Source organism: Desmodus rotundus, chromosome 1, assembly GCF_022682495.2.
Source record: "Desmodus rotundus isolate HL8 chromosome 1, HLdesRot8A.1, whole genome shotgun sequence".
Taxonomy (NCBI): Eukaryota; Metazoa; Chordata; class Mammalia; order Chiroptera; family Phyllostomidae; genus Desmodus; species Desmodus rotundus.
In genome coordinates this window covers 88,537,208-88,562,399 of record NC_071387.1, presented here as the reverse complement: position 1 = coordinate 88,562,399, position 25,192 = coordinate 88,537,208, and the positions used below count along the sequence as shown (strand labels likewise).

Below are 25,192 nucleotides of genomic sequence, written 5' to 3'. Positions count from 1 at the left end.
CTAGCCATCAGAGAGATGCAAATTAAAACCACAATGATACCATTTCACACCGTCAGAATGGCCATCTTAAACAAATCAACAAACAAGTGTTGGAGAGGATGTAGAGAAAAGGGAACCCCAGTGCACTGTTGGTGGGAATGCAGACTGGTGCGGCCACGGTGGAAAACAGTATGGAATTTCCTTAGAAAACTAAAAATGGAACTGCCTTTTAACCCAGCAATTCCACTGCTGCAATTATTTTCTAAGAACCCTGAAACACCAATCCATAAGAACCTATGTACCCCAATGTTCATAGCCGCACAATTTCCAATACCCAAGAGCTGGAAGCAACATAAGTGCCCATCAGTGAGTGAATGGATAAAAAATCTATGGTACATTTATATGATGGAATACTATGCAGCATAGAGAAAAAAGGAGCTCCTACCCTTTGCAACAGCATGGATGGAACTGGGGAGAATTATGCTAAGTGAAATAAGCCAGGTGGTGAGGGACAAATACCATATGATCTCACGTTTAAGTGGAACCTAATCAACAAAAGAAAAAAGCAAGCAAAATATAACCAGAGACATGAAATTAAGAACAATCTGACAGTAACCAGAGGGTAGGTGGGTGAATAATGGGAGGAAAGGGGGGAAGGGTTTTCAGGAACTACTATAAAGGACACATGGACAAAACCAAGGTGGGGTGGAAGGAGGTGAGGGAGGTCGGGATGGCTGGGGTGGGTGGGAAGTGGTGGCGGTTAAATGCAGACAACTGTACTTGAACAACAATAAAATAATTTAAAAGAAGAAAAGAATCTCCATTGTAAATTCCCATTTGATATCTGATGTGTATGGGGAAGTATGAGGAACTTGCCTCCTACCAGATTGCTTTTAGACAGTGACTGGGATAGGGTATTATTTGTAAAAATCCCTCCAAATGGAAAAGATGAAATTATTACATTGACATGCATTTACCTGAGAGAAAACCAGTAGTTCATGAGGCTGGAAACCATCACATAGGACACGATCATTGTCCCTGACATGGCAAGCAACACAAAGCCCAAGCCACAGAGGACAGAAAGCAATGAGAGGCCACCTACAGAGAAGACAAGTCCTGGAGGAGAAGATGATTAGAAGTTTTCATCTAAAATAGCTGAACACTACCAGATCCTGTACCACTGTGTTCAAAACAGCAGTAGTCAGTATTTTAAAAGCAAGAAAGTACATTTTGTGTAAACTGAGGTCTGTGAGGAAAAAAACCCCCAGAAAAGCTAAAATGTAAGGAGCATGGACTTTGACAGCACACATGCCAGAGTCTGATGCTAGTTACATCATTCATGGTGGGACTCTGGGCCTCGTGGAGCTTTAGTTTCACTCATTTGTAAAAAGAGTAAAATAATAAATACCTGTGATGTTGACATGGTAGATGGTAGTTAAATGATTTAATACAGGTGTGATGGACTGTGGTAGTTTTTGTCTGCCCAACTTTCCCTTGCCTCCCTCATAACAAAATCCCTCTTTCCAATGTAGAAATAATAACATGGAAAATAATGTATGGCAAACATCCTTCCCCTTGCCTTGGGAGTGAACAAATAGTCCAGGACTCCATGCCCATGGCTAGGGTGATAAGTTTCAGGGATGGGCCCAGAAAAGGAAAATATAGAATATAAACAATGTGTTACCTTTTAATAAAGGCTTACCAAATCCTAGATCAGTGTTGTTCAAAGTGTAGCAAATAACCACTGCATCAGAATCAGATGCATCAGGGAGGCTAGTTAAAAATTCAGATTTCTGGGCCCTACTACAGACTTCATCTCTGGAGACCTGAAAGTCAGCATTTGCAAAAAGCAAGTAAGGTTTATGCACACTCGAGTTCAAGAACCACTGATCTAAAGGCTTTGCATATGCTGTTCCTTCTGTCTAGAAAGCGCTTCTTTGCCCAAAAGAAACAAAGTTGTCACACATCTTAAAGTCCTGTCTTTGGTAAAGCTTTGCATGATACCACCAAAATGAAGGAGACCCAATCTTTCTCTCTAAATGCACTTTTGTTGTAGTACTCATTCATTCCTCCACCCATTCATTCATTTGCCCATCTGTCTGTCAATATTTACTGAATGACCATCTGCTAGAATGTATTTGGCTCATCCACCTTCCCATTCCAAGTGTAAATGGCCTTGTCCACAGCCCCCTGGGCAGAGAAACAATTCTGGGTACTCTTAGCTCTGAGAAGCCATAGGATGAACCCAAAGTGATTGCCTAACCCAATGGTAACCATCTCTTTGGCCAGTATGTTGTGGTTTGTGACCCAATTTGAAAAAGCAAACTGAACCAGATTTGCTTTCTAAGTAATTTTAACTTAGCCACACAGGAAGAAGTTGAGAGTTGGTAGTAGAACTTCAAAAGGAAAGGCAAAGGAGGAACCTTAGTACCTAGCAAGGCACCTGGCAGGCAATGGTACTCAATAACTAGCTGTGGAGTAAATGGCCTCTCTGTTTAATGATAATAGTTAGCATTCATAGAGATACTACCCTGTGCCGTGGATTGTGCTAAACACTTAATGAAATTGTTGGTTTCAATCCTCACAACACTCTGAGGCAGTATTATTATATTACTGGTTTAAAAATGAGGAACTTGAGGCTCCGTGAGGGTAAATAACTTGTACAAAATTACACTGGTGGAGGTGAAATTCTAATGCAGATTCCAGGGTCCATGTTGTGACTACTCTGACAAGCTGCCTTGGTCAAAATGATTTTGACAAGAGTTGCAGATGCATAACACATACTGTCCTCCCAATTGAGTCATTTTCCAAAGGGGCAAATAATTGAGCAGGATACCTTCCAGTAATATGAGTCCCACAAAAGCAGCCAAGGAGGTAAGTAACACAAGGAGCAGGAAGAGCCCAACAGGAATAGCTGACACTACAACAAACACCAGCAAAGTGAGGGCCACAAAAGGATGCTTGTCCAGGTACTGACCCACTGGAGACTTCATCAAGGCAAGCACCTGCAGGCAAAGAAGAAAGAGCCAGATTGAATGCCAGATTGATGTATCTGCCCTAGCTGCAGGAAGCATAGCCAACAGTCATAAAGTTGGGAGGGTCCTAAGTAAGAAGTCAACACAGTAACAATCTTATCAAGACATGAGTCATCATATAAACAACCTAAGGCAGCTGGGGCCCTACCCAACCTCAAGTCTTGTGAAAGGGGGAAAGACCCAGTCATAACTCTGCCACTTAACACACACCCTCCCAGAAGACACCCACACATATGTGCACACTGATGTACTGTACTTACAATTTGCCTCTTATTTCCCAGCTGAGGTTTGCACAGCTGAGGTCAGAGGCACAGAGAGGTTAAGTCCTAGCTACTTTAGGCATCACCTGGGAGCTTGTTAGAAATGCAGTATCTTAGGCCCTGGCTCAGAACTGCTGAATCAGATTCTGCTTTTTAATGAGATTACCCCATGATCTGTACACCCAATAAAGTTTGAGAAACAGTGGACTAAATGACTCATCTAGAGTCACACAGCTTCCAAGTGGCAAAATCAAGCCATTCAAAGCTAAATCCTTTCACTCTAGTATCAAATGCTTTCAGTGACTGCCAGTTCATTAGGAAAAATGCTTTTACATCATCAAGCTGGACACCACACAGATGGGCCATGCATAGCCTGATTACTACTGCAGGCTTATGCTGCATTAATAAGTGGTTATCTTTCTTCACCAAGTAAAAGGATGTTGTGGTCTAGCTCAACAGGAGAGGATTGCTTTAATGCAGACCTGGCCTTAGGTGACTCCATAAGGGGAGGCTTCCTCTCTCTTCTTAGGTCTCACGCTGGCTCTCCCCTCAGTACTGACATGCTAGTTCCTGCTCCCTTGAGAGGTTCCATCATTCCAGGTCTTTTCCCAGTAAAAACTGGTCCTTCTTTATGTCTCATTCCCTAGTGCCCTGTAAACCAGCAGCTGACATGAAGACATAACTCAAGCTATAGTGATCACAGGTACCATGACCCAAAACACATGTACCTTCTAGAAATAGTTGTTCATCCAAGTAATTCAAATGGTGAGAGTCTGGAGACAAATTGGAAGGCAGGAGAATTTTGTAGTTCCATTTGAAATTGCATTTAGCTCATCCAAACTGCAGGACTCACTCTGCTTAACTAGAAAAGGCCGCTCTAAGAAGCCACAGTCATCAGGCTTGAAGCTTCAGTAGTGCCTCCTCAGAACTCTCAAGGCAAGACAAATAACACATCCTGCCAGGCCACAAAATTGCATAATGCTGACTGGCTACACTGCCTCCAGCTACTCCTTTTCAGACAAAAGCTGTCAAAGGTTTGGCTATTCAGTTTCTCTGGCCAGAGGGAACAGTGCCAGGAATCACCACTGGGCTGACTACCCAGCTCTGGTAACTCTAGTACCAGAACCAAGTAAGATTCTCCTGGTAGGGTGCCTGAAGGTAAGAGAGGTGAGAGACCACAAGAGGGTCACAGGAATGGGGGTGGCCCCTTGAGTTGTCTCAGATCTTGATTGCTTTCAGGCTCCAGTCCACAAATATCCCTCAGGCATCACCTGACAAGCCGATCTGTTCTCTGTGATTCTTGTAACAGTCCCAGTAACCACAGTGGGGAGGAGCAGATGAGGCCAGAATACCAGGATGCCAGCACAGTGGCTTTTGAGCACTTGAAATGGGGCTTGTATGACTGATGAGATACATTTTTAATTAGTTTAAATTTAAAAACTGATATTTGATTCAGTCATTGGAAAGTTTGTTTTGCTTTGTTCTTTATCCTTACCCGAGGACATTTTTTCATTCCTTTTGGAGTGGAGGTGTAGTGGGGAAGAGAGAAACATCAATTGGTTGTCTTCTGTCTGCCCTGAACAGAGATTGAACCCACAACCTAGGTATGTGCCCTCAATGGGAATGGAAGATGTAATCTTTCAGTCTATGGGATGACACTCCAACTGTCTGAGCCACATTGGCCAGGGCTGGAAAGTTTTTAATTACATTTCAAATAAGTCATCAATGTCTCAAATAAATTTTCAACTGTAAATTTTATGAAATCTGAATATAGATCAAGTATTTCCAACAAAAATTTAGCATCTGAATTGAGTACTTTAAGTATACAAAAACAAGGATACAAAATATCTCATTAATAATTTTTTAGTGCTGCCCTTCTCTCTGGATGGAGGTATTCACATCCATTCTTGTTGCTGCAGCGACACCCGCACCCGCCACCACCATGACTGAACAGATGATCCTTTGTGGCACCCTCAAGGGTCACAATGGCTGGGTGACCCAGATTGCTACTACTTCCCAGTTCCCAGACATGATACTGTCCACCTCTCAAGACAAGACCATTATCATGTGGAAGCTGACAAGGCATGAGGCCAACTATGGCATCCCACAGCATGCTCTTTGTGGTCACACCCATTTTGTTAGTGATGTGGTCATCTCCTCAGATGACCAGTTTGCCCTCTCTGGCTCCTGGGATGGAATCCTTCGCCTCTGGGATCTTACAACGGGCATCACCACACGCCGATTTGTAGGCCATACCAAGGATGTGCTGAGTGTGAACTTATCTTACAGCTGGCAGACTGTCTGTGGCTCCCAAGATAAAACCATCAAGCTGTGGAATACTCTGGGTCATGCAAATATACTGTCCAAGATGAGAGCCACTCAGAATGGGTGTCTTGTGTCTGTTTCTCATTCAACAGCAGCAATCCCATCATCGTCTCCTGTGGCTGGGACAAGCTGGTCGAGGTATGGATCCTGGCAAACTGCAAGCTGAAGACCAATCACATCAGCCACACTGGGCACCTGAACACTGTGACTGTCTCTCCAGATGGATCCCTCTGTGCTTCTGGAGGCAACGATGGCCAGGCCATGCTGTGGGACCTCAACGAAGGCAAGCATCTTTACACACTTGATGGTAGGGACATCATCAATGCCCTATGCTTCAGCCCTAATCACTACTGGCTCTGTGCTGCCACTGGACCCAGCATCAAGATCTGGGATTGGGAGGGCAACATCATTGTAGATGAATTAAAACAAGAAGTTATCAGTACCAGCAGCAAAGTAGAGCCACTCCAGTGTACCTCTCTGGCCTGGTCTGCTAATGGCCAGACTCCCTCTGCCAGCTACACAGACACCTGGTGTGAGTATGGCAGGTGACCTCAGCACCCGCTAGAAATATTTGGCAGAGCTTTAAAAATAAAACATAACTGGTCTCCTGAAAGAAAAATAAAAAGACTCGGGGAAGATGGCAGCGAGATAGGTGGGAGCAGAGTCCACTTCCCCCTACGAACGGGTGAAAACACCTAGCCGATCTGCTGAGGAACAGAGTGAACAGCCAATGGTATCCCAGCATATATGAAGATTGGAGACCAAAAATTGTAAAGGACATTGAAAAATCAGATGGTAAGGGGAGTGCTTCAGGACAATAAAGTCCCTGGGACCAGCATCCACCAGTTCTGCCACAGGATTCTAGAGAGAGAGCCAGGTTAACAGCTCCCTCCCCTGCCAAACAAGGTTTGAGTAGCACCAAGAGGGACCTGGACACTTGAAGTCACAGGGAGGGAATAAGGACGAATTGGCAACACACAGGGGTGGTATACACCCACTGAGACTGTGCACACCGGCTGGGAAGAGTTGGGCAGTGATGGACATGGACCCAGTAAGTCCCTGGTCTGGCTGGAGAGTTGGGTTGTGTGAGAGGCCAGGAGCCTGTCTGAAGTGGCAGGCTTGGACAGCAGGAATTTTTCAAAAAGAAAAAGAAAAAAGAGGCACTCAGTAACTGTTTGGGGAATTCTACTACAACAGCAGCCCCTGCCTCCTGCACCCCTACCCCTGCCAGCCTGTGGAGGCTGTGCTCCCACTGTGGAGGCAGAGGACACTAGCTCACACCCTATGGCCTGGAGGCTGCCCATCCCACCCTAGCAGCAGAGGCCAAGTGCTCATGCTCACAGCCCCAGGACACAGCATGCCTGATCCTGCCACCCAGAGGCACCTTGCACCTGACCCCTGCACCCCAGAGGCAGCAGCAGAGGAGGTGTGTGCATATCCACAGCAGTAGCCACGGTGGTGCCCCCACTCTTCAGGGCCAACTGGCTCTCTAAGAGGAAGGTGGAGACACCCCCACAGGGCCCAGGGAGTCAGCAATCACCAGAAAGACTTAACTCAGTTGAGGGCTGAACTACCCTGAAGGAGCACTGAGAGTCCCTAGCATCTAAGACAGCAAAGAGCATGAAGGTGGTGTATGAGTTGCCCCTAACTGGTGCACCTCAAGGAGAGTGCAACTGCTGGACTGAGGGCATAGGCTGGGCACAGAAGAGCACTGGGGGCCCAGCAGCAAACTGAATGGGGAAGTAGGCTGGAGGCTGGGCAACCGCAAGTCAGGCTAGGAAAGGGAGAAAAGAAAATCAATCCCTCCTCAGCCTGCTGCAGCCAGAAACCCAGCAGAACCCGTTTGGCAGGTTTGAAGCCAGCAGGAGGCTCCTTTTTTCTTTTTTTAAACTTTTTAAAATTCCTTCTTATTTTCTTTCCTTTTTTATTCCTTCTTCAATCCTTCCTTTTTAAAAGTTTTTAAAAATTCCTTAGTTTCCTTCTTTCTCTTTTATTCCTTCTTCTTTTCTTCCTTTCTTTCCTTTTTTATTACTTCTTCCTTCCTTCCTTTTCTTTTTTTTTAATGCCCATAAGTGAATAAAACCTGGCTGTGAAAGGACCAGAGTTAAACCCAAGGAGTTGTTATCCCAACAACTGAGACAGTAGGACAAATTTCACTTTGCTACTCCAGAGAACTTACAAGTTATTGTATATTTGTATCATTATTATTTTTTTCATTATTTTGCATCTCTTATTTTATTAGTATTTTTGTATTTCTCCTCTTTCTGTTTAGTCTTCCCTTGGTTTGTTAAATTGCATTGTTTGACTGGTTCCCCTTGTTCTCTCTTTCATAGGGTATTTTTAATTTTCCATCTTTCACTTCACTGGTGTTCCAGTAGCACACTACTCTAGGTCCTGTACTTCCTATTCTTCTTATTCAGATCACATAGATTCTGTCATATGATTCTTGCTGCATTACTACTGTAAATAATTGCTGTTCTATATAATTGTAAATACTACAAATCATCACTTGCAGATCTTAGATCACTTCACTGTTCCTTGAAGTTTATTATGGGTGTGGTTAACTTTAATCTCTCACAAACTACACCTATTTTCTATCCTTTACTCTCACGTGACCTCCCACAAGCTCATTACTTTCTAGATCCATCTCACAATCCTTCCCCCACAAACAAGACACTTATCATTTTTCCACCCTGTCTAAAAAGTGGCTAGTTGGGACACAGTTAACAGTATACATATCCAAAGAATCTTTTGGGTTGGTACTTTAATACCATAGAATACACTCCCACTATCTTAAACCATTTTGCCTTCCCCCTCCAACTGATCACAAAAAAGAGGAGGTGGGAGCTGTGAATACCAGCATATCTGCTGGAAGAGGAAACCCACCAACAAAGGAAAGACCAACAAATAACAATGGAAGAAGGTGAGGAAGTAGAAGCCACACTAACCTCTACCCAGGACCCATCTGGAAATACAGCTAAATGATGGAGAAATTACTCAGAATAAACAACTGAAAAAGAACAAGAGAGAAGCCTCAAAACACTGTACACACAGAAGAACTAGCTTCAACGAACCTGTCTGTAACTGAAAAACAGAATACAAGATGTGGTGGATGGAGTGACTCTCAGTTAACTAGCTAGAGGGAAGGACCCACCAAAGAAAGACCCAACAACAATCAAAACCCAAAGACATACACAGAGCCAACATAAATGACAGCCCAACACCAGCAAGCTCATGAGATCAAGGAGACTGCACCACTGAATTTCACAGGTCTTCTACCAGACAAGTTCACACCAGAAACTCAGGGAGTCAAAAAGATCAATTTAAGAAGAAAAGGCTAACAAGTAGAGTCTTATAAACAATGTGAAGACAAAGAAACAATCCCCAAATGAAAGGAAAGCAGGAAACCTCAGAAAGAATGCTAAAGGAAATAGAGGCAAGTCAACTATCAGATATGGACTTCAAAGCAATGGTTATCAGGAAGCTCAATGAGTTCAAAGAGAATTACCAAAAACTACAGGGAAACTATGATGAACTCACTGCAAACTATATCAACATGGAAAAGGAAATAGAAGCTATCAACAAGGGCCAAGAGGGAATGAAGAATACAATTTCTGAATAGAAGAACACAGTAGAAGGAATCAAAAGCAGGCTAGATGAAGCAGAAGATTGGACAAGCAAGCTGGAGGATAAGGTACACAGAAACACCCAGATAAGCAAGAAAAGGAAAAGAGGCTCAGAAAGAACAAAGATGTCTTAAGGGAACTGCAGGACGACATGAAATGTAATAATATCCAAATACTAGGGATACCAGAAGGAGAAGAAAAGGAACAAGGGACAGAAAACCTGTCTGAAAAATGATGATGATGAAAACTTTCCTAATTTGATGAAAGTAAAAGTTATACAAGTCCAGGAAACACAGAGAGTCCCAAGCAAGAGGAATCCAAAGAGGCCCACTGCAAGACTCATCATAATTAAAATGGCAAAATTCCAAGACAAAGAGAGAATCTTAAAGTCAGCAAGGGAAAAACAGGAAGTAACATACAAGGGAGCCCCACTAAGACTACCAACTGATTTCTCAATGGATAGGCTCCAAGCCAGAAGGAAATGGAAAGAAATATTCCGAGTAATGAAAACCACAGGACTGCAACCAAGGCTACTTTATCCAGCAAGGTTCTCAATTAAAATGGAAGGCCAAATAAGGAGTTTCCCAGACAAAAGATGCCTCAAAGAATATTCCTCCATTAAATGAGTTCTCCAAAAGATGCTAAAGGGTCTTCTTTAAGAACAGGAAGAAAAACAGTGAAAGAGAGAGGAACACAGGTACAAAAAAATGGCAAAGAAAAAGGACCTATCAATAATAACCTTAAACTTAAATGGATTAAATGCCCCAATCAAAAGACATAGAATAGCTGAATGGATAAGAAATCATGACCCACACATATACTGTCTAAAAGAGACCAACCTCAGAACAAAATCTACACAGACTGAAAGTGAAGGGCTGAAAAATAACATTCCAAGCAAATGGACAGGAAACAAAAGCAGGGGTAGCAATACTCATATCAGACAAAATAGACTTCCAAAGAAGGGCCATAAAGAGAGACCCAGAAGGTCACTTCATAATACTCAGGGGAAGAATCCATCCAGAAGACATAAACATTGTTACTATATATGCACCCAACATATGAGCACCCAAATACATCAGGAAAATCTTGGAAGACTTCAAGAAAGATATTGACAGCAACACAATTATGGTAGGGGATTTTAACACCCTACTGTCAAAAATGGATAGATCTTCCAAAAAAAATATCAAAAAAGATATTGTGGAACTGAACAATGCCCTAGATCAAATGAACGTAACTGATATATATAGAGCCTTTCATCCTAAGGAAGGAAAATACACATTCTTTTCAAACACACATGGAAAATTTTCAAAGATAGACCACATGATAGGTCACAAAACAAGCCTCAACAAGTTTAAGAAAATTGAAATCATATCAAGCCTTTTCTCTACTACAAGGGACTGAAACTAGAACCACCCTCAAGGAAAAAAACCCAAAACACTTAAACTCATGGAGATTCAATAGCATGCTATTAAACAATGAATGGGTTAAGGAAGAGTTTAGGGAAGAAACCAAAAAGTCTGGAAACAAATGAAAAATAACTCAAAACAATGCAAAACTTACAGGACACAGTGAAGGCAGTCCTGAGAGGGATGTTCATAGTAATACAGGCATACCTGAAAAAGATAGAAATATGCCAAATAAACAACCTAACCCTATCCCTAAAAGAACTGGAGGAACAACAACAAAGACAGCCCAGAGCAAGTAGAATAAAGGAAATAACCAAGATCAGAGCAGAATTAAAGGACATAGAGACTAAAAGCACAATTCTAAGGATCAATAAATCCAGGAGCTGGTTCTTTGAAAAGATAAATAAAATTGACAAGTCTTTAAACAAACTCACGAAGAAATAAAGAGGACCCAAATAAACACAATCAGAAATGAAAGAGGAGGGATTACAACGGATACCACAGAAATACAAAGGATTGTAAGAAATTACTACAAAGAACTATATGGTACGAAATTTGAAAACATAGATGAAATGGACAAATTTCTAGAAAAATATAATCTTCCAAAACTCAGGAAACAGGAAGCAAAAAGCCTGAACAGACCAATAACGGCTGATGAAATTGAAGCAGTAACCAAAGAGCTTCCGACACACAAAAGCCCTGGACCAGACAGTTTCACAGGAGAATTTTTCAAAGCATTTAAGGAAGAGATAACCCCCATCCTTCACAGATTGTTCCAAAAAATCCAAGAAGATGGAAGACTGCCAAACTCTTTTCTATGAAACCAGCACCATCCTAACCCAAAACTAGATAAAGACATAACAAAGAAAACTTTAGGCCAATATCGCTGATGAACATAGACACTAAAATCCTCAACAAAACATTGGCAAAAGCATCCAGCAATTCATTAAAAAGATCATTCACCATGATTAAGTGGGATGCATCCCAGGGATGCAAGGATGGTATGATATTCACAAATCAATAAACATAATACATCACATAAACAAAAGGAAAGACAAAAATCACATGATCATATAGATACATAGAGAAAAAGCATTTGATAAGGTACAGCACCCATTTATGATAAAAACTCTTACCAAAGTGAGAATAAAGGGAGCATTCCTCAACATAATAAAGGCCATATATGAGAGACCTACAGCCAATATCATATTCAATGGGTAAAAACTTAGAGCTTTCCCACTAAGCTCAGGAACAAAACAAAGATATCCACTTTCACCACTCCTATTCAACATAGTATTGGAAATCCTAGCAACTGCAATCAGACAAAAAGAACAAAAAATAAAAGGCACCCAAATTGGAAAGAAGGAAGCAAAACTGTCACTGTCTGCAGATGACAATGATCGTGTACATAGAAAATCCTGTAGAGTCCACCAAAAAAATACTCGACCTAATAAGTGAATTTGGCAAAAGAACAGGATACAAGTGAATAGTCAGAAATCAAAGGCATTCTTGTACACCAACAATGAAATATCAAAAACAGAAATCAGGGAAAAAAACCCATTTGCTATAGCAACAAGAAAAATAAAATACTTAGGAATAAACATAACCAAGGAGGTAAAAGATCTGTGCTCAGAAAACTACACAACACTGGACAAAGAAATTAAGGATGAAACAAACAAATGGAAGCATGTACCATGTTCATGGATTAGAAGAACTAACATCATCAAAATGTTCATACTACCCAAAGCGATTTATAGCTTCAATGCAATCCCTATTAAAGTACCAATGACATAATTCACAGATATAAAAAAAACATTTCAGAAATTTATATGGAACCATAAACGACCCTGAATAGCTGCAGCAATTTTGAGAAAGAAGAACCAAGCAGGAGGGATCACAATACCTGATATCAAACTGTATTACAAGGCCCTGTAATCAAAACAGCTTGGTACTGGTATAAGACCAGATAAACAGACCAATGGAACAGAACAGAGAGCCCAGATATAAATCCAAGTATCTATGGTCAATTAATATTTGACACAGGGGGAATAACCATAAAATGGAGTAAAAGTATCCTCTTCAACAAATGGTGTTGGGAGATCTGAACAGATACATGCAAAAAAAATGAAACTCGATTACCAACTTACACCATGCACAAAAATAAATTCAAGGTGGATAAAAGACTTAAATATAAGTAGTAATACCATAAAAGTCCTAGAGTAACACATAGGCAGGAAAATCTCAGATATTACACTCAGCAACACTGATATATCCCCTAGAGCAAGGGACATAAAGGAAAGAATAAACAAATGGGACCTCATCAATTAAAAAACTTCTGCATGAGCCCTGTCTGGTATACCTCAGTGGATTGAGTGCAGGCCTGCGAACCAAATGGTCACTGGTTCAATTCACAGTCAGGGCATATGCCTGGGTTGCAGTCCAGGTCCCCAGTAGGGGCGCCTAAGAGGCAAACACACATTGATGTTTCTTTCCCTCTTTTTCTCCCTCTATTCCCATCTCAATAAATAAATAAAATAGATGTTTTAAAAAATTTAAAAAAACAAAACAGAACTCCTGCATGGTTAAGGAAACAGCACTAAAATGAAAAGAGAACCAACCATATGGGAAAACATATTTGCCAATGATACCTCAGGCAATGGTTTGATCTCCAAAATGTATAAAGAATTCACACAACTCCATTCCAGGAGGACAAACAATTCAATTAAAAAACGGGCAAAGGACTTGAACAGACACTTCTCCAAGGAGGACATACAGAGGGCCCAGAGACATATGAAAAGATACTCAGCATCACTAGCCATCAGAGAGATGCCAATTAAAACCACAATGGGATACCATTTCACATCAGTCAGAATGGCCATCATAAACAAATCAACAAGTGTTGGAGAGGATGTGGAGAAAAGGGAACCCTAGTGCACTGTTGGTGGGAATGCAGACTGGTGAGGACACTGTGGAAAACAGTATGGAATTTCCTCAGAAAACTAAAAATGGAACTGCCCTTTGACCTGGCAATTCCAGTGCTGGGATTATACCCTAAGACCCCTGAAACACCAATTGAAAAGAACCTATGCACCCCAATGTTCATACAGCACAATTTACAATAGCCAAGTGCTAGAAGCAACCTAAGTGTCCATTAGTAAATGATCAGATCAAAAACCTATGGTACATTTACACAATGGAATACTTAGCAAAGAGATAGGAGCTCCTACCCTTTGGGACTGCATGGATGGAACTTGAGAGCATTATGCTAAATGAAATAAGCCAGGCAGTGAGGGAAAAATACCATATGATCTCACCTTTAATTGGAACATAATCAACAAAAGAAAAAAGCAAACAAAATATAACCATAGACACTGAAATTAAGAACAATCTAACAATAGCCAGAGGGGAGCGGGGAAAGGATAGTGGGGAGAAGGGTTTTCAGGAACTACTATTAAGGACACATGGACAAAGCCAAGGAGAAGGGTAGAAGCAAGGGAGGGAGGTGGGTTTCACTGTTGTGGTGGCATGTGGTGGGGGGAAAATGCAGACAATTGTAATTGAACAACAATAATTTAAAATAAAATAAAAATAAAAAAGAGAAAAAAAGAGGAAAAATAATAATTTTTTAAAAAATTGATTACATGTTGAAATTACATTGTTTTGGTTATACAGGGTTCTATTTTTTATATATGTGTGTGTGTATACATTTATATGTATATATATATATATATATGTATACACACACACATATTTTTAGAGAGGGGAAGGGAGGAAGAGAGGGAGAGAAATATCAATGCATGGTTGCCTATTGAGTGACCCCTACTGGGGAAGTGGGCCGCAACCCAGGCATGTGCCCTGACTGGGAATCAAACCAGAGACACTTTGTTTAATAATCTGGCACTGAATCCACTGAGCCACACTAGCCAGGGTTCTCTAAAATATATTATTAAAATTAATTTCATGTGTTTCTTTTTTATGCTTGTTTTTTTTTTAATGTGACTACTAAAAGTTTTTAAATTATATGCATGGCTCACATATTTCCATTGGAAAGTGGAAGGAAGGAAGGAAGGAAAAATGGGAAGCAGACTATTTGCATTTGAGCAGGATTGCTAAAAAGTCAAAAAAATAATTTAAGAAAGATGATCCTGGCAGTCATGTGCATGAGGGAATGAGGAAGATTTGCAGGAAATCAGGCAAGCCAAACTGATAGCCAAATTCAGTTTGCTGGCACAAAGGGAAAAGGAGGAGATGCAGTATAAAAATGAAATGACAGAAGAAGCACCAACAGGACTTGGAGACAGTTTGACATTGGATCCAGGAGCAGAAAAATAGAACTGTGTTATTTCCAGTCTTTAAAGAAATATTTTTTCTTAGCCTCTTCTGAATATACGCCCTACAATTAACATTAATTAAATAAACATTTTTAAAGAAACTATCTCAGGACTATCTGCAGAACATCAGGGTTTAGCTGACTAATAATCTGTTTCATCGTTCTGGAAGTCAGCTGATCAGAAGTCATGTAGCCCAAATCTAGTCCAATGACCATTGCTGGAGATCAAAGATGAAGAAGGGAAGAAATGCCAAGATGCTAGAGTTCATATGCTTTGAACATCTACCTTAGAAGGTGGATGTGAATATTAAATAAGAAATGCCAAATACCTAGAGCAGTGTTTGTCCTATAGTAACTGCTTAGTCAAGGTTGATTATACAGTCATTCCCTACTAATTGTGGATTCTATATTTGCAAAACTGATTATTCACTAGAATTGATACTTGCGGTGCTTTTTTGAATATGTACAAAGCAGCAAAAAATATGAGTCACCTAATGCACACATTTCCAGCTGAGGTCAAACTAGGTGACACTTGCCTTCTGTTTTTGGCTCTCTAAACAACTGTGTTGTTCCTGGTCCATTCAGTACATCTATTTTAACATTTTTACGTGTTTTTTTTGTTGGTGATTTCACCATTTAAAACGGCACTCATGTGCAGAAGTAGTGTCTCATGTTCCTGAGTATAAGAAGGTAGTGATGCCCCTTACAGAGAAAACAAAATGTGTTAGATAAGTTTTGTTCAGGCAAGAGTTATGATGCAGTTGGCCATGAGTTCAACATTAATGAATCAACCTCACATACTAAATAAAGTGTCTTTAGAAGGAAATATTTATAAAATGGGTTATGTGTCGATATTTATCATTGATGAAAGTGTTGTGACCAGAAATTTGCCAGAACCTAATCCTGTACTTCCCGTAGGAGTAATGATTCAGTATTTGCTAATTGAGTGTCGGAGATGACATTATAGGATACACTCAAATGTACAATGAGAATTAAGTATAGAAAGTGGATAAGCATGAGGACCTTTCTTACTGAATTTAACTTTTAGTAACAAGAGCCTCGGCCTACTGAATAGGAAGTTGCTTGTCTAATTTTAAAATAGCTTGCTAAATCCACAAAGAATATCAGGGGCATTGGGACGAGTCTAGAAAAGATCTTTATAGAGTATATGACTCTAGATCACAAAGTGGAATCTTCTCAAATGGACTCTAGTGGAGCTGTGCTATCCAATACAAAAAAAGAGATAATGAAACAGTTCATTTTGTTACCCATAGATGTGCATTTTTATGAGCAGAATGAATGGAAGAGATTCTAGAAGGACATACAACAAAATTTAATAATTCTGTATCTGAGAACTATTACTTTTCCCTGACAAAATACTGAAAGGCATATAAAAGAGACCTATGAAGATAAATATGCAGGAAAGCAACTATACTATCTGAAGTCCCATGACCACTATATAGCTACCAAATACCTGAAAAGTGGCCATATCAAAGTAAAATATGCATAGTAAAATACACACTTGATTTTGAGGACTTAGTACAGAAAAATAATGTAAAACAGCTCAATACTTTTTTCATTAGTAATTTTTGTAATGATGACATTGTTTGAAATGATATTTTGGGTACATTAGATTAAATAAAATACACTATTGAAATTAATTTCATTTGTTTCTTTTTACCTCTTAATGTGCCCACTAGAAAACTTTAAATTACATATGTGGCTCATGTCATTTTTTAATTGGACACAGGTTTCTGATGGAACACTGAAATCAAATCTTAACATAGACTTTAGGCCCCTCATTTTTAGGGTAACAGATAAGCCAAAATTAATAATAAAACTAAAAAAACTGGTACTTCCAGCCAAGATGGAGGCATAGGTAGATATGCTTTGCTTCCTCACACAACAAAAAAATGGATAACAACAAATTTATAAACAAAAAAAAACCAGAACTGTGAGAAAATCAAATTGTATGGAAATCTGACAACCAAGGACTTAGAGAAGAAACATTCATCCAGACTGGTAGGAGGGGCGGAGATGGGTAGTCAGGGTAGAGATGGTGTGCTGCAAGGTAATGGACCAGGCATGGGAGGAGGAGCCTGGAGGGCTGGGTGGTACCATACTCACATGTGGATAAGCCAGGAAGAACAACTGGGGAGTGAGACAGACCACACAACCTAGGGTTCCAGCGCAGGAAATTGAAGCCTCAAAACCTCTGGCTATAAAATCCTGTGAGGGTTGCGGCAGCAGAAGAAACTCCCAGCCTCACAGGAGAGTTTGTTGGAGAGACCCACGGAGTCCTAGAACATACACAAACCCACCCACCTGGGAATCATCACCAGAGGAGCCCAGTGTTTTTGTGGGTAGTGGGGGAAGTGAGTGAAAGCAGGGTGAGAGCCAAGCAAGCAGCACTGGTTCCTTCTCTGACCCCTCCTCCACATACAGTGCCACAACACAGCAATGTGTGTTGCCCCATCCTGGTAAATATCTAAGGCTCTGCTCCTTACTAAATAACAGGAAAACTGAGACAAAAAAATATGGCCCAAATGAAAGACCAGATCACTCTGGCCAAGATGGAGGTGTAGGTAGGTACACTTTGCCTCCTCACACAACCTAAAGAAGGGCAACAACAAATTTAAAACAAAAAACAACCAGAATGCCAGAAAATTGAATTGTATGGAAGCCCAACAACCAAGGATTAAAGAAGAAACATTCATTTAGACATGTAGGAGGGGCAGAGACAGGCAGCCAGGGTGGGAAGGACAGGTGGCAAGGCGGCAGCTGGAGTACCGGAATGGGCAAGGTGGCGGCGGTTAGACCAGATGGTCCCACATTTGCGTGTGGATAACCAAGAAGAACAACTGAGGAGTGAGACAGACCTTGCACCGAGGGTTCCAGTGCAGGAAAATAAAGCGCCAAAACCTCTGATGGTAAAAACCTGTGGGGGTTGCGGCAGCGGGAGAAAATCCCAGCCACAGGAGAGTTCATTGGAGAGACCCACAGGGTCCTAGACCAGAAGGGCCCAATTTGCTTGTGAGTGGTGGGGGAAGTGACTGAAATCCTGCCAAGAACCAAGCAAGTGGCAATGTTCCCTTTCTGACCCCTCCCTCACATACAGTGCCACAACACAAAGATGTGGGTTGCCCTGCCCTGGTGAATACCTAAGCTTTGGCCCCTTACTACATAAGAGCTGAGCCAAGACAAAAAAAAAATATGGTCCTAATGAAAGAATAGATCAAAGCTCCTAAATTAGAACTAAGCAAGGAGGAGATAGACAACCTATTAGATGTAGAATTCATAACACTGGTAATCAGGATGATCACAGAAATGGTTGAATATGGTCGCAAAATAGAGGAAAAAGTGAAGGCTATGCAAAGTGAAATGAAGAGAAATGTACAGGGAACCAATAGTGAAGGGAAGGAACCCAGAACTCAAATCATTGATTTGGAACAGAAGGAAGAAATAAACATTCAATTGGAACAGAATGAAGAAACAAGAATTCATAAAAATGAGGAGAGGCTGAGGAACCTCTGGGACAGGTTTAAATGTTCTAACATCTGAATCATAGTGATGCCAGATGGAGAAGAGGAAGAGCAAGAAATTGAAAACTTTTTTTTAAATATATTTATTGATTATGTTATTATAGTTGTCCCATTTCCGCCCACTCCACTCCATCCTACCCACCCCCTCCCTCCCACATTCCCCACCTATAGTTCATGTCCTTGGGTCATACTTATAAGTTCTTTGGCTTCTACATTTCTACACTATTTTTACCCTCCCCCTGTCTATTTTCCACCTATCATCTATGCTACTTATTCTCTGTACCCTTACCCCCCTCTCCCCCTCCCACTCCCCTATTGACAACCCTCCTGTGATCTCCATCTCTATGGTTCTGTTCCTGTTCTAGTTGTTTCCCTAGTTTGCTCTCGTTTTTGTTTTAGGTGTGGTCATTAATAACTGTGAGTTTGCTGTCATTTTTACTGTTCCTATTTTTGATCTTATTTTTCTTAGGTAACTCCCTTTAACATTTCATATAATAAGGGCTTGGTGATGATGAACTTCTTTAACTTGACCTTATCTGAAAAGCACTTTATCTTCCCTTCCATTCTAAATGATAGCTTTGTTGGATACAGTAATCTTGGATGTAGGTCCTTGCGTTTAATCTTGGGTAATGTAATTATGATGTGCCTTGGTGTGTTCCTCCTTGGGTCCAGCTTCTTTGGGACTCTCTGAGCTTCCTGGACTTCCTGGAAGTCTATTTCCTTTGCCAGATTAGGGAAGTTCTCCTTCATTATTTGTTCAAATAAGTTTTCAATTTTTTGTTCTTCCTCTTCACCTTCTGGCACCCCTATAATTCGGATGTTGGAACGTTTCAAGGTGTTCTGGAGGTTCTTAAGCCTCTCCTCATTTTTCCAAGTTCTTGTTTCTTCATTCTTTTCTGGTTGGATGTTTGTTTCTTCCTTCTGGTCCACACCATTGATTTGAGTCCCAGTTTCCTTCTCATCACTATTGGTTCCCTGTACATTTTCCTTTGTTTCTCTTAGCATAGGCTTCATTTTTTCATCTGTTTTTCGAACAGATTCAACCAATTCTGTGAGCATCTTGATAACCAGTGTTTTGAACTGTGCATCCGATAGGTTGGCTATCTCTTCCTCACTTAGTTGTATTTTTTCTGGAGCTTTGAAGTGTTCTGTCATTTGGGCCTTTTTTTTTTTTTTTTTTTTTTTTGTCTTGGCGTGTCTGTTACTTTAAGGGGCAGAGCCTTAGGTGTTCCCCTGTTCCCCGGGGCGGGGTAATGCTGGTCACTGCGCTGTGACGCTGTACATGGGGGAGGGGCCGAGAGGGAGGAATGGGGCCCGCTCTACTTTCCACCGGATTTCAGTCACTCCCTCTGCTAGCCACAATCATACTGGGCCCCTCTGGTGCTGGTTCCCAAGTGGGTGGGCTTGTGCACACTCTAGGCCCCTGTGGGTCTCTCCAACAACCTCTCCTGTGAGGCTGGGAGTCTCTCCTGCTGCCGCCCCAACCCCCAGGGGTGTTTCCAATCAGAGGTTTGAGGCTTTATTTCCCCCGTGCTGGAACCCTGGGTTGCGCGGTCTGCTTCGCTCCCCGCCATTCGTCCGGTTTATCTGTGTGCAAATATGGGGCCGCGGGGTGCTACCCGCCGCTCTGCCTGCCCCCTTCTCCGCCACTCTGAGTCCGGCCCTCTCGGTTTATCTGTGTGTGAATAGGGGGCCGCAGGGTCTGCTAGTGGTCAGACTGCCTGCGCCGTTTGTCCCACACTCCGCCAGTCTCAGTCCCACCACAGCCATGTGAGTCCTCTCTACCCCGGTGCCCATATCCGCCCCTCCTACCGGTCTGGATGAATGTTTATTTTCTATTTCCTTGGTGTAGGTCCCTCTTGCCGTTCGATTCTCTGTCAGTTCTGGTTGTGCGAGGAGGCGCAGTGTGTCTACCTACGCCGCCATCTTGGTTCTCCTTCAGAAATTGAAAACTTATTTGAACAAATAATGAAGGAGAACTTTCCCAATCTGGCAAAGGAATGAGACATGCAAGTCCAGGAAGCTCAGAGACTCCCAAAGAAGTTGGATCCAAGAAGAAGCACACCAAAACACACCATAATTAAGCATAAGGAGAGGATCTTAAGAGCAGTAAGACAGGAGTGAGTTACCTACAAAGGAGTTCCCATAAGACTATCAGCTGATTTCTCAAACAAAACAAAACAAAAAAAAAAAAACCCTTGAAGGCAAGAAGGGGCTGGTAAGAAGTATCCAAAGTCATGAAAGGCAAGGACCTACATCCAAGATTACTCTATCCAGCAAAGCTATCATTTAGAATGGAAGGGCAGACAAAGTGCTTCCCAGATAAGGTCAAGTTAAAGGAGTTCATCATCACCAAGTGTTGGGAATCATCCATCCTACCTGGTTTCAGAGGCTGTAACCCCACCTCAAGGTGAAAAGGCCCCACAGCTAGGGGACCTTGGGACCATAAGTCACTAAGGAGACAAAACTTATCTTCACCCTGCTTGGCCCCAGGCAGATGACTGGTTAGCTAATGACTCAAGGGACAGACAACCTAAGACAGGCATGGTCACAAAGGGGCCATCAGGGAAGGACTTAGGGGATTGTGAAGAAGGGACAAAAAACCCTCACCCCTCGGCTTTATCATAGCCTGAGTCCTCATTCTATCTGTAAAAAGTCTCCTAATCTCTTGGTTGCCTTGCTTCCCCCACCTGATCCAGGCCTGAAACAAGGCCGAAGGGGGATGCAGCCCTGTGCCAGAATGGTCAGTTCCCCATGGGAGGCAATCAGGCCTAAGAAAGAATGCATAAAGTCCTGTGAAACTTGCTTAGCTAAGAATGTCCTCATTTTAAGTGTAAGGGTCCAAGCACAAAATAAGTTTGTTTCCCAAGGTTTTACAGCTGATTGCCCACACCCTGTCTACCAGACTCTGACTCAAAACGACCCCCAATATCTCAGAAATGTTATCTGTAAACCATACCTCCTTTCTTTGACATGCATCCCTATGCAAGCTAAACTCAATAAAAGCCCTTTGAGAGAGAGGCTATCACACCTTTCTCCTCTGAGAGACTGTTCAGCCTTCCTCCCCATGCCCATCATGTCTTGGTAGAATTATTCTCATCCACTGCAGCCAGGGGGAGCTCTGCTGGCAGACCCCCCCCCCCCAACCAAGCTCTTATTACATGAAATGTAAAAGGGTCTTGTCTATGAAAAAGAAGACCAAAAACTTTGAACAGTAAATGACAACAAACAACCTAAAAAACAAAAGCTAAGCAAACAATTAGAACAGGAACATAATCAGAGAAATGGAGACCACATGGAGGGTTCTCAGTGGGGAAGGGGAGGGAGAGAACAGGGGAAAAGGTACAGGGAATAAGAAGCATAACTGGTAGCTACAAAATAGATGGGGAAGTTAAGAATAGTATAGGAAATGGAGAAGCCAAAGAACTTATATGTACAACCCATGGACATGAACTAAGTGGTGTGGAGAATGCTGGTGGGAGCAGAGGTACAGGGCAGAGGGGTAGAAAGGGGAGAAAAAAACAAAACAATTGTAATAGCATAATCAATAAAATATACTTAAAAAGTAAAAATAAATAAAAATTTTAAAAAACTAAAAAAACTATGGTATCTGTGACAGACTGAGAGCTGCTCCTCTATATCCAGTTAAAGAACTGCATTTGCCACAAGCGGTGGTCACGCAACAGAATTTTGGTCTATGAGATGAAACTGTGTTCATGTTTTGGTCTATGAGATGTGTTCTATGTTTGACTTACAGGAAGTCTCCTGAAATTCGAGGTGGTTTACAGGTCTTTTTTCTCCCTCTGCTCCATACTATTGTCTGGAATATGGATATGATTGATGATAACCATCTTGGACAATGAGTTTGAAGGTCACAACTTAGACATTGCAGGATGGTAAGCTAGAAAGATTCTTGACCTACCCCCACAATTTTCTACTTGACAGATAGCTTTCTATGGTGTTTCAGGTAATGTTAACTTGGGATTTTCCATTATACATACTGATTGGGAACTAACCTTTGAGTTATTCTGGACAGATTCTATGAGCAAAGACAGTTTCATCTGCAACTCCTGCAAGTCCTTTGTTGTACTCAGGGTCTCCTCTTTGGCCATCCTGCAACCCACTTCTGTCTCTTATGGAATAATTCTTCTACTAGTAAGCTCTCCAGTGCAGGGGGCAGGTGAATCACTCATGTTGCCCTGTCTCTTGTTGTCACTGGAGGAAACAAAAGTTTCTTAAACCATTACTGGTCTTACCCAACTAATCTGACAAGAGCTTCTACTGTCTTCACACATTGATGGTGGGCACACAGATGGAGGATAACTTGGCAATATCTATCAAAATTTGTAATTGCACACACCTTGATCCAACACTTTCTTTTCCAGGAACCTGAAGGAAATAATCAAACAGCTATATCAAAATGTACCCAAAAGATGTGCAGTGCATCCCTGATTATAATATATAATAAATAGCAAAACAATGGAAAGAAGCTAACTGTCCATTAGTAGAAAATTGGTTTAAATGATAGATTCATCAATGAAGTGTTGTTCAATCATTAAAATGATAATGTGGCTATTTGGTGACATGAAAATATACCCATAAGTGAGAAAAAGATTATAAAATATGTAATATGGTTAAATATTTTATATATATGTCCATAGTAAAAGGCCTAGAAGGTCTTCTAACAAAATGTTAATGGTATTATCTCTGAGAGCTTATGTTTATTTTTTAGCCTGACAAAATACTGAAAAGAATATAGAAGAAAGCAAGAAGGCTGAATATACTATTTCAAGTCCATTGTCTTCTTTTTTTTTCCCCAAAAAAGCCCTTCTCAAACAACAGTAATGGTGGCCAATTCCTGTGTTTACTACCCATACCAAACTGACTGGCTGCCAGCTGCCCTGTGCCATAAACCATGATCTATTTACTTGTGTGTAAGTAAGTCTCTGTCTCTTAACAAGGTATCAAAGGGGCAGACCTGGCTACAATTTACCTGTGACTCAACAGCCTGCAATTTCCAGGACTGTCCCCATCTCACATAATTATTTATGTTTTATTTAATATCCCACATACTAATGTGTAGGGGTGTAATATCTATTAATATTTATAGGATCTAGTAGCAAATTAAAGTACATTGTAATGACCTCAGCTAGAGACCCTCTGCTACCATCTCTTCTGTGAAACAGGAACTTCTTGGACGGCCAGGACTAACTACTCCACCCCCCAAGTTCTGTCTTTGAAGCTGCAGCTGGCACAGATCTTGGATTTGGGATGTTCCCAGCACTCAGCTTTCATAATCTCATTTCTGCAACAAGCAGAAACAAGCCCGGCTCCCCTTACTGGTCTACCGCGCCTGGGAAACTCAGAGCCCCCAGGACAGGTTTGGGGAGCTTGTCAGGGTTGGGGTGGGTTAGGTCCAGGGCCCTTCAGTGCCTTTTCCGAGCCTTCCTTCCGGGCTGAGCCAGGGCACTGCAGCCACACCGCCCTGCGCTGGGCAAACTGCGAGCCAACCGCTACCACCCGGGGGTGAGCGGCGTGAGGGCTGTGTGCTGCCTCCAACAGTCCTTCAGGCGCCCGAGACCCGGCGGGGGCGGGCGGCGGCGCCCCGATTACTGGGATCCAAGGTGGGGGGATGCAGCTGGAGAGGGGGCTCGGGCCCGACAGGACACAGAGACTGAGAAAGGTGAGCTCAGGGGGACATTCCAGTATCCTGTCACGAATTTGGGGACCTGCAGTAACGGCAATGGGGTTCTGAGGGGAAGAGAGACCCAGTGAGGAAGGCATCCGTTTTCATTAATCTTGGTTTCCCAAGAAGGGACAAGATCGTGATGGGGCGGTGGGACCAGGCTGGCCCCTCTTTCATCAAGTCCAGCGGTAAGTGCTGGGCCGTGTGTGCACAGTGTGTGCGCTCCCGTCCCAGGGCCTCCGACGGTTACACTTAAGTCGTTCTGAAACCGCGGCCGGGGGTTGGGGGGTGGGTGCTGCAGGCGGGGTGCCCTGACAGCCTTCTCAACACTCGCCCGCGTTCCGCTACCTGCCCTGCCTGGCAAGGGGGCCTGGCCAGCGTGGCACCCAGTACCCACGCGCAGGAGCTACGAGTTGTCACCTGGGGCGGGCGGCAGGGCTCAACAGGGTAGGAGGAGCCGAGGGAGCCGGAGGAACTGAGGGAGCTGGAGAAGGAAAGGACACTCTGCGCAGGAGGTAGTGGGAGCTGCTGCCTGCCCCTTCCCTAGGCTCTGCCCCTCTTTGGCCCTGTGCCTGCGCCGCCGATTGTTTAGCGGAAGATACACTCTACCTCTGAGCCTGCCCTATCCTGGCAGAGCCATGACACCAGGCCACCCCCAGGCTCTTGCAGCCCCCTGGACAAGCCGGGAGAGGTTTACAAATGAAGAAGCTGAGGATCACAAAGAGTTTCCCTTACTACTCGTCTGTCCTGATGTAAGAGTGTTGAGGCCACCTCTGAGACAGCTAGAGATATCCTGAACCAGCTCTCCTGGAAGTATCTCAGGAGCTCAGGGTATCTGGAGTAGGATTTCAACTGGAAGGTTTTTTTCGTTTTTGTTTAAGTATATTTTATTGATTATGCTATGAGAGTTGTCCCAATTTGTTCTCCCCTTTATGTTCCTCCATCCTCCAGCATTTCTACCCCACCACCACCACTTAGTTCATGTCCATGGGTCATATATAAT

The 25,192-nt window shown here is 42.4% G+C and overlaps 1 protein-coding gene and 1 pseudogene across 1 annotated transcript; one reads left to right on the top strand and one right to left on the bottom strand.

The window, feature by feature from the left end:
• Window positions 1-952: 952 nt before the first annotated feature.
• Window positions 953-22,615, bottom strand: LDAF1 (lipid droplet assembly factor 1). The gene is made up of 3 exons (XM_024560339.2): window positions 22,520-22,615; window positions 2,816-2,984; window positions 953-1,095 (listed from the first exon to the last, which is right to left on the bottom strand). The coding sequence occupies exons 1-3, from the start codon at window positions 22,613-22,615 to the stop codon at window positions 953-955; spliced, it is 408 nt and encodes a 135-aa protein (XP_024416107.1).
• On the top strand, window positions 5,178-6,198 carry LOC112304895 (small ribosomal subunit protein RACK1-like; annotated as a pseudogene).
• Window positions 22,616-25,192: the final 2,577 nt, after the last annotated feature.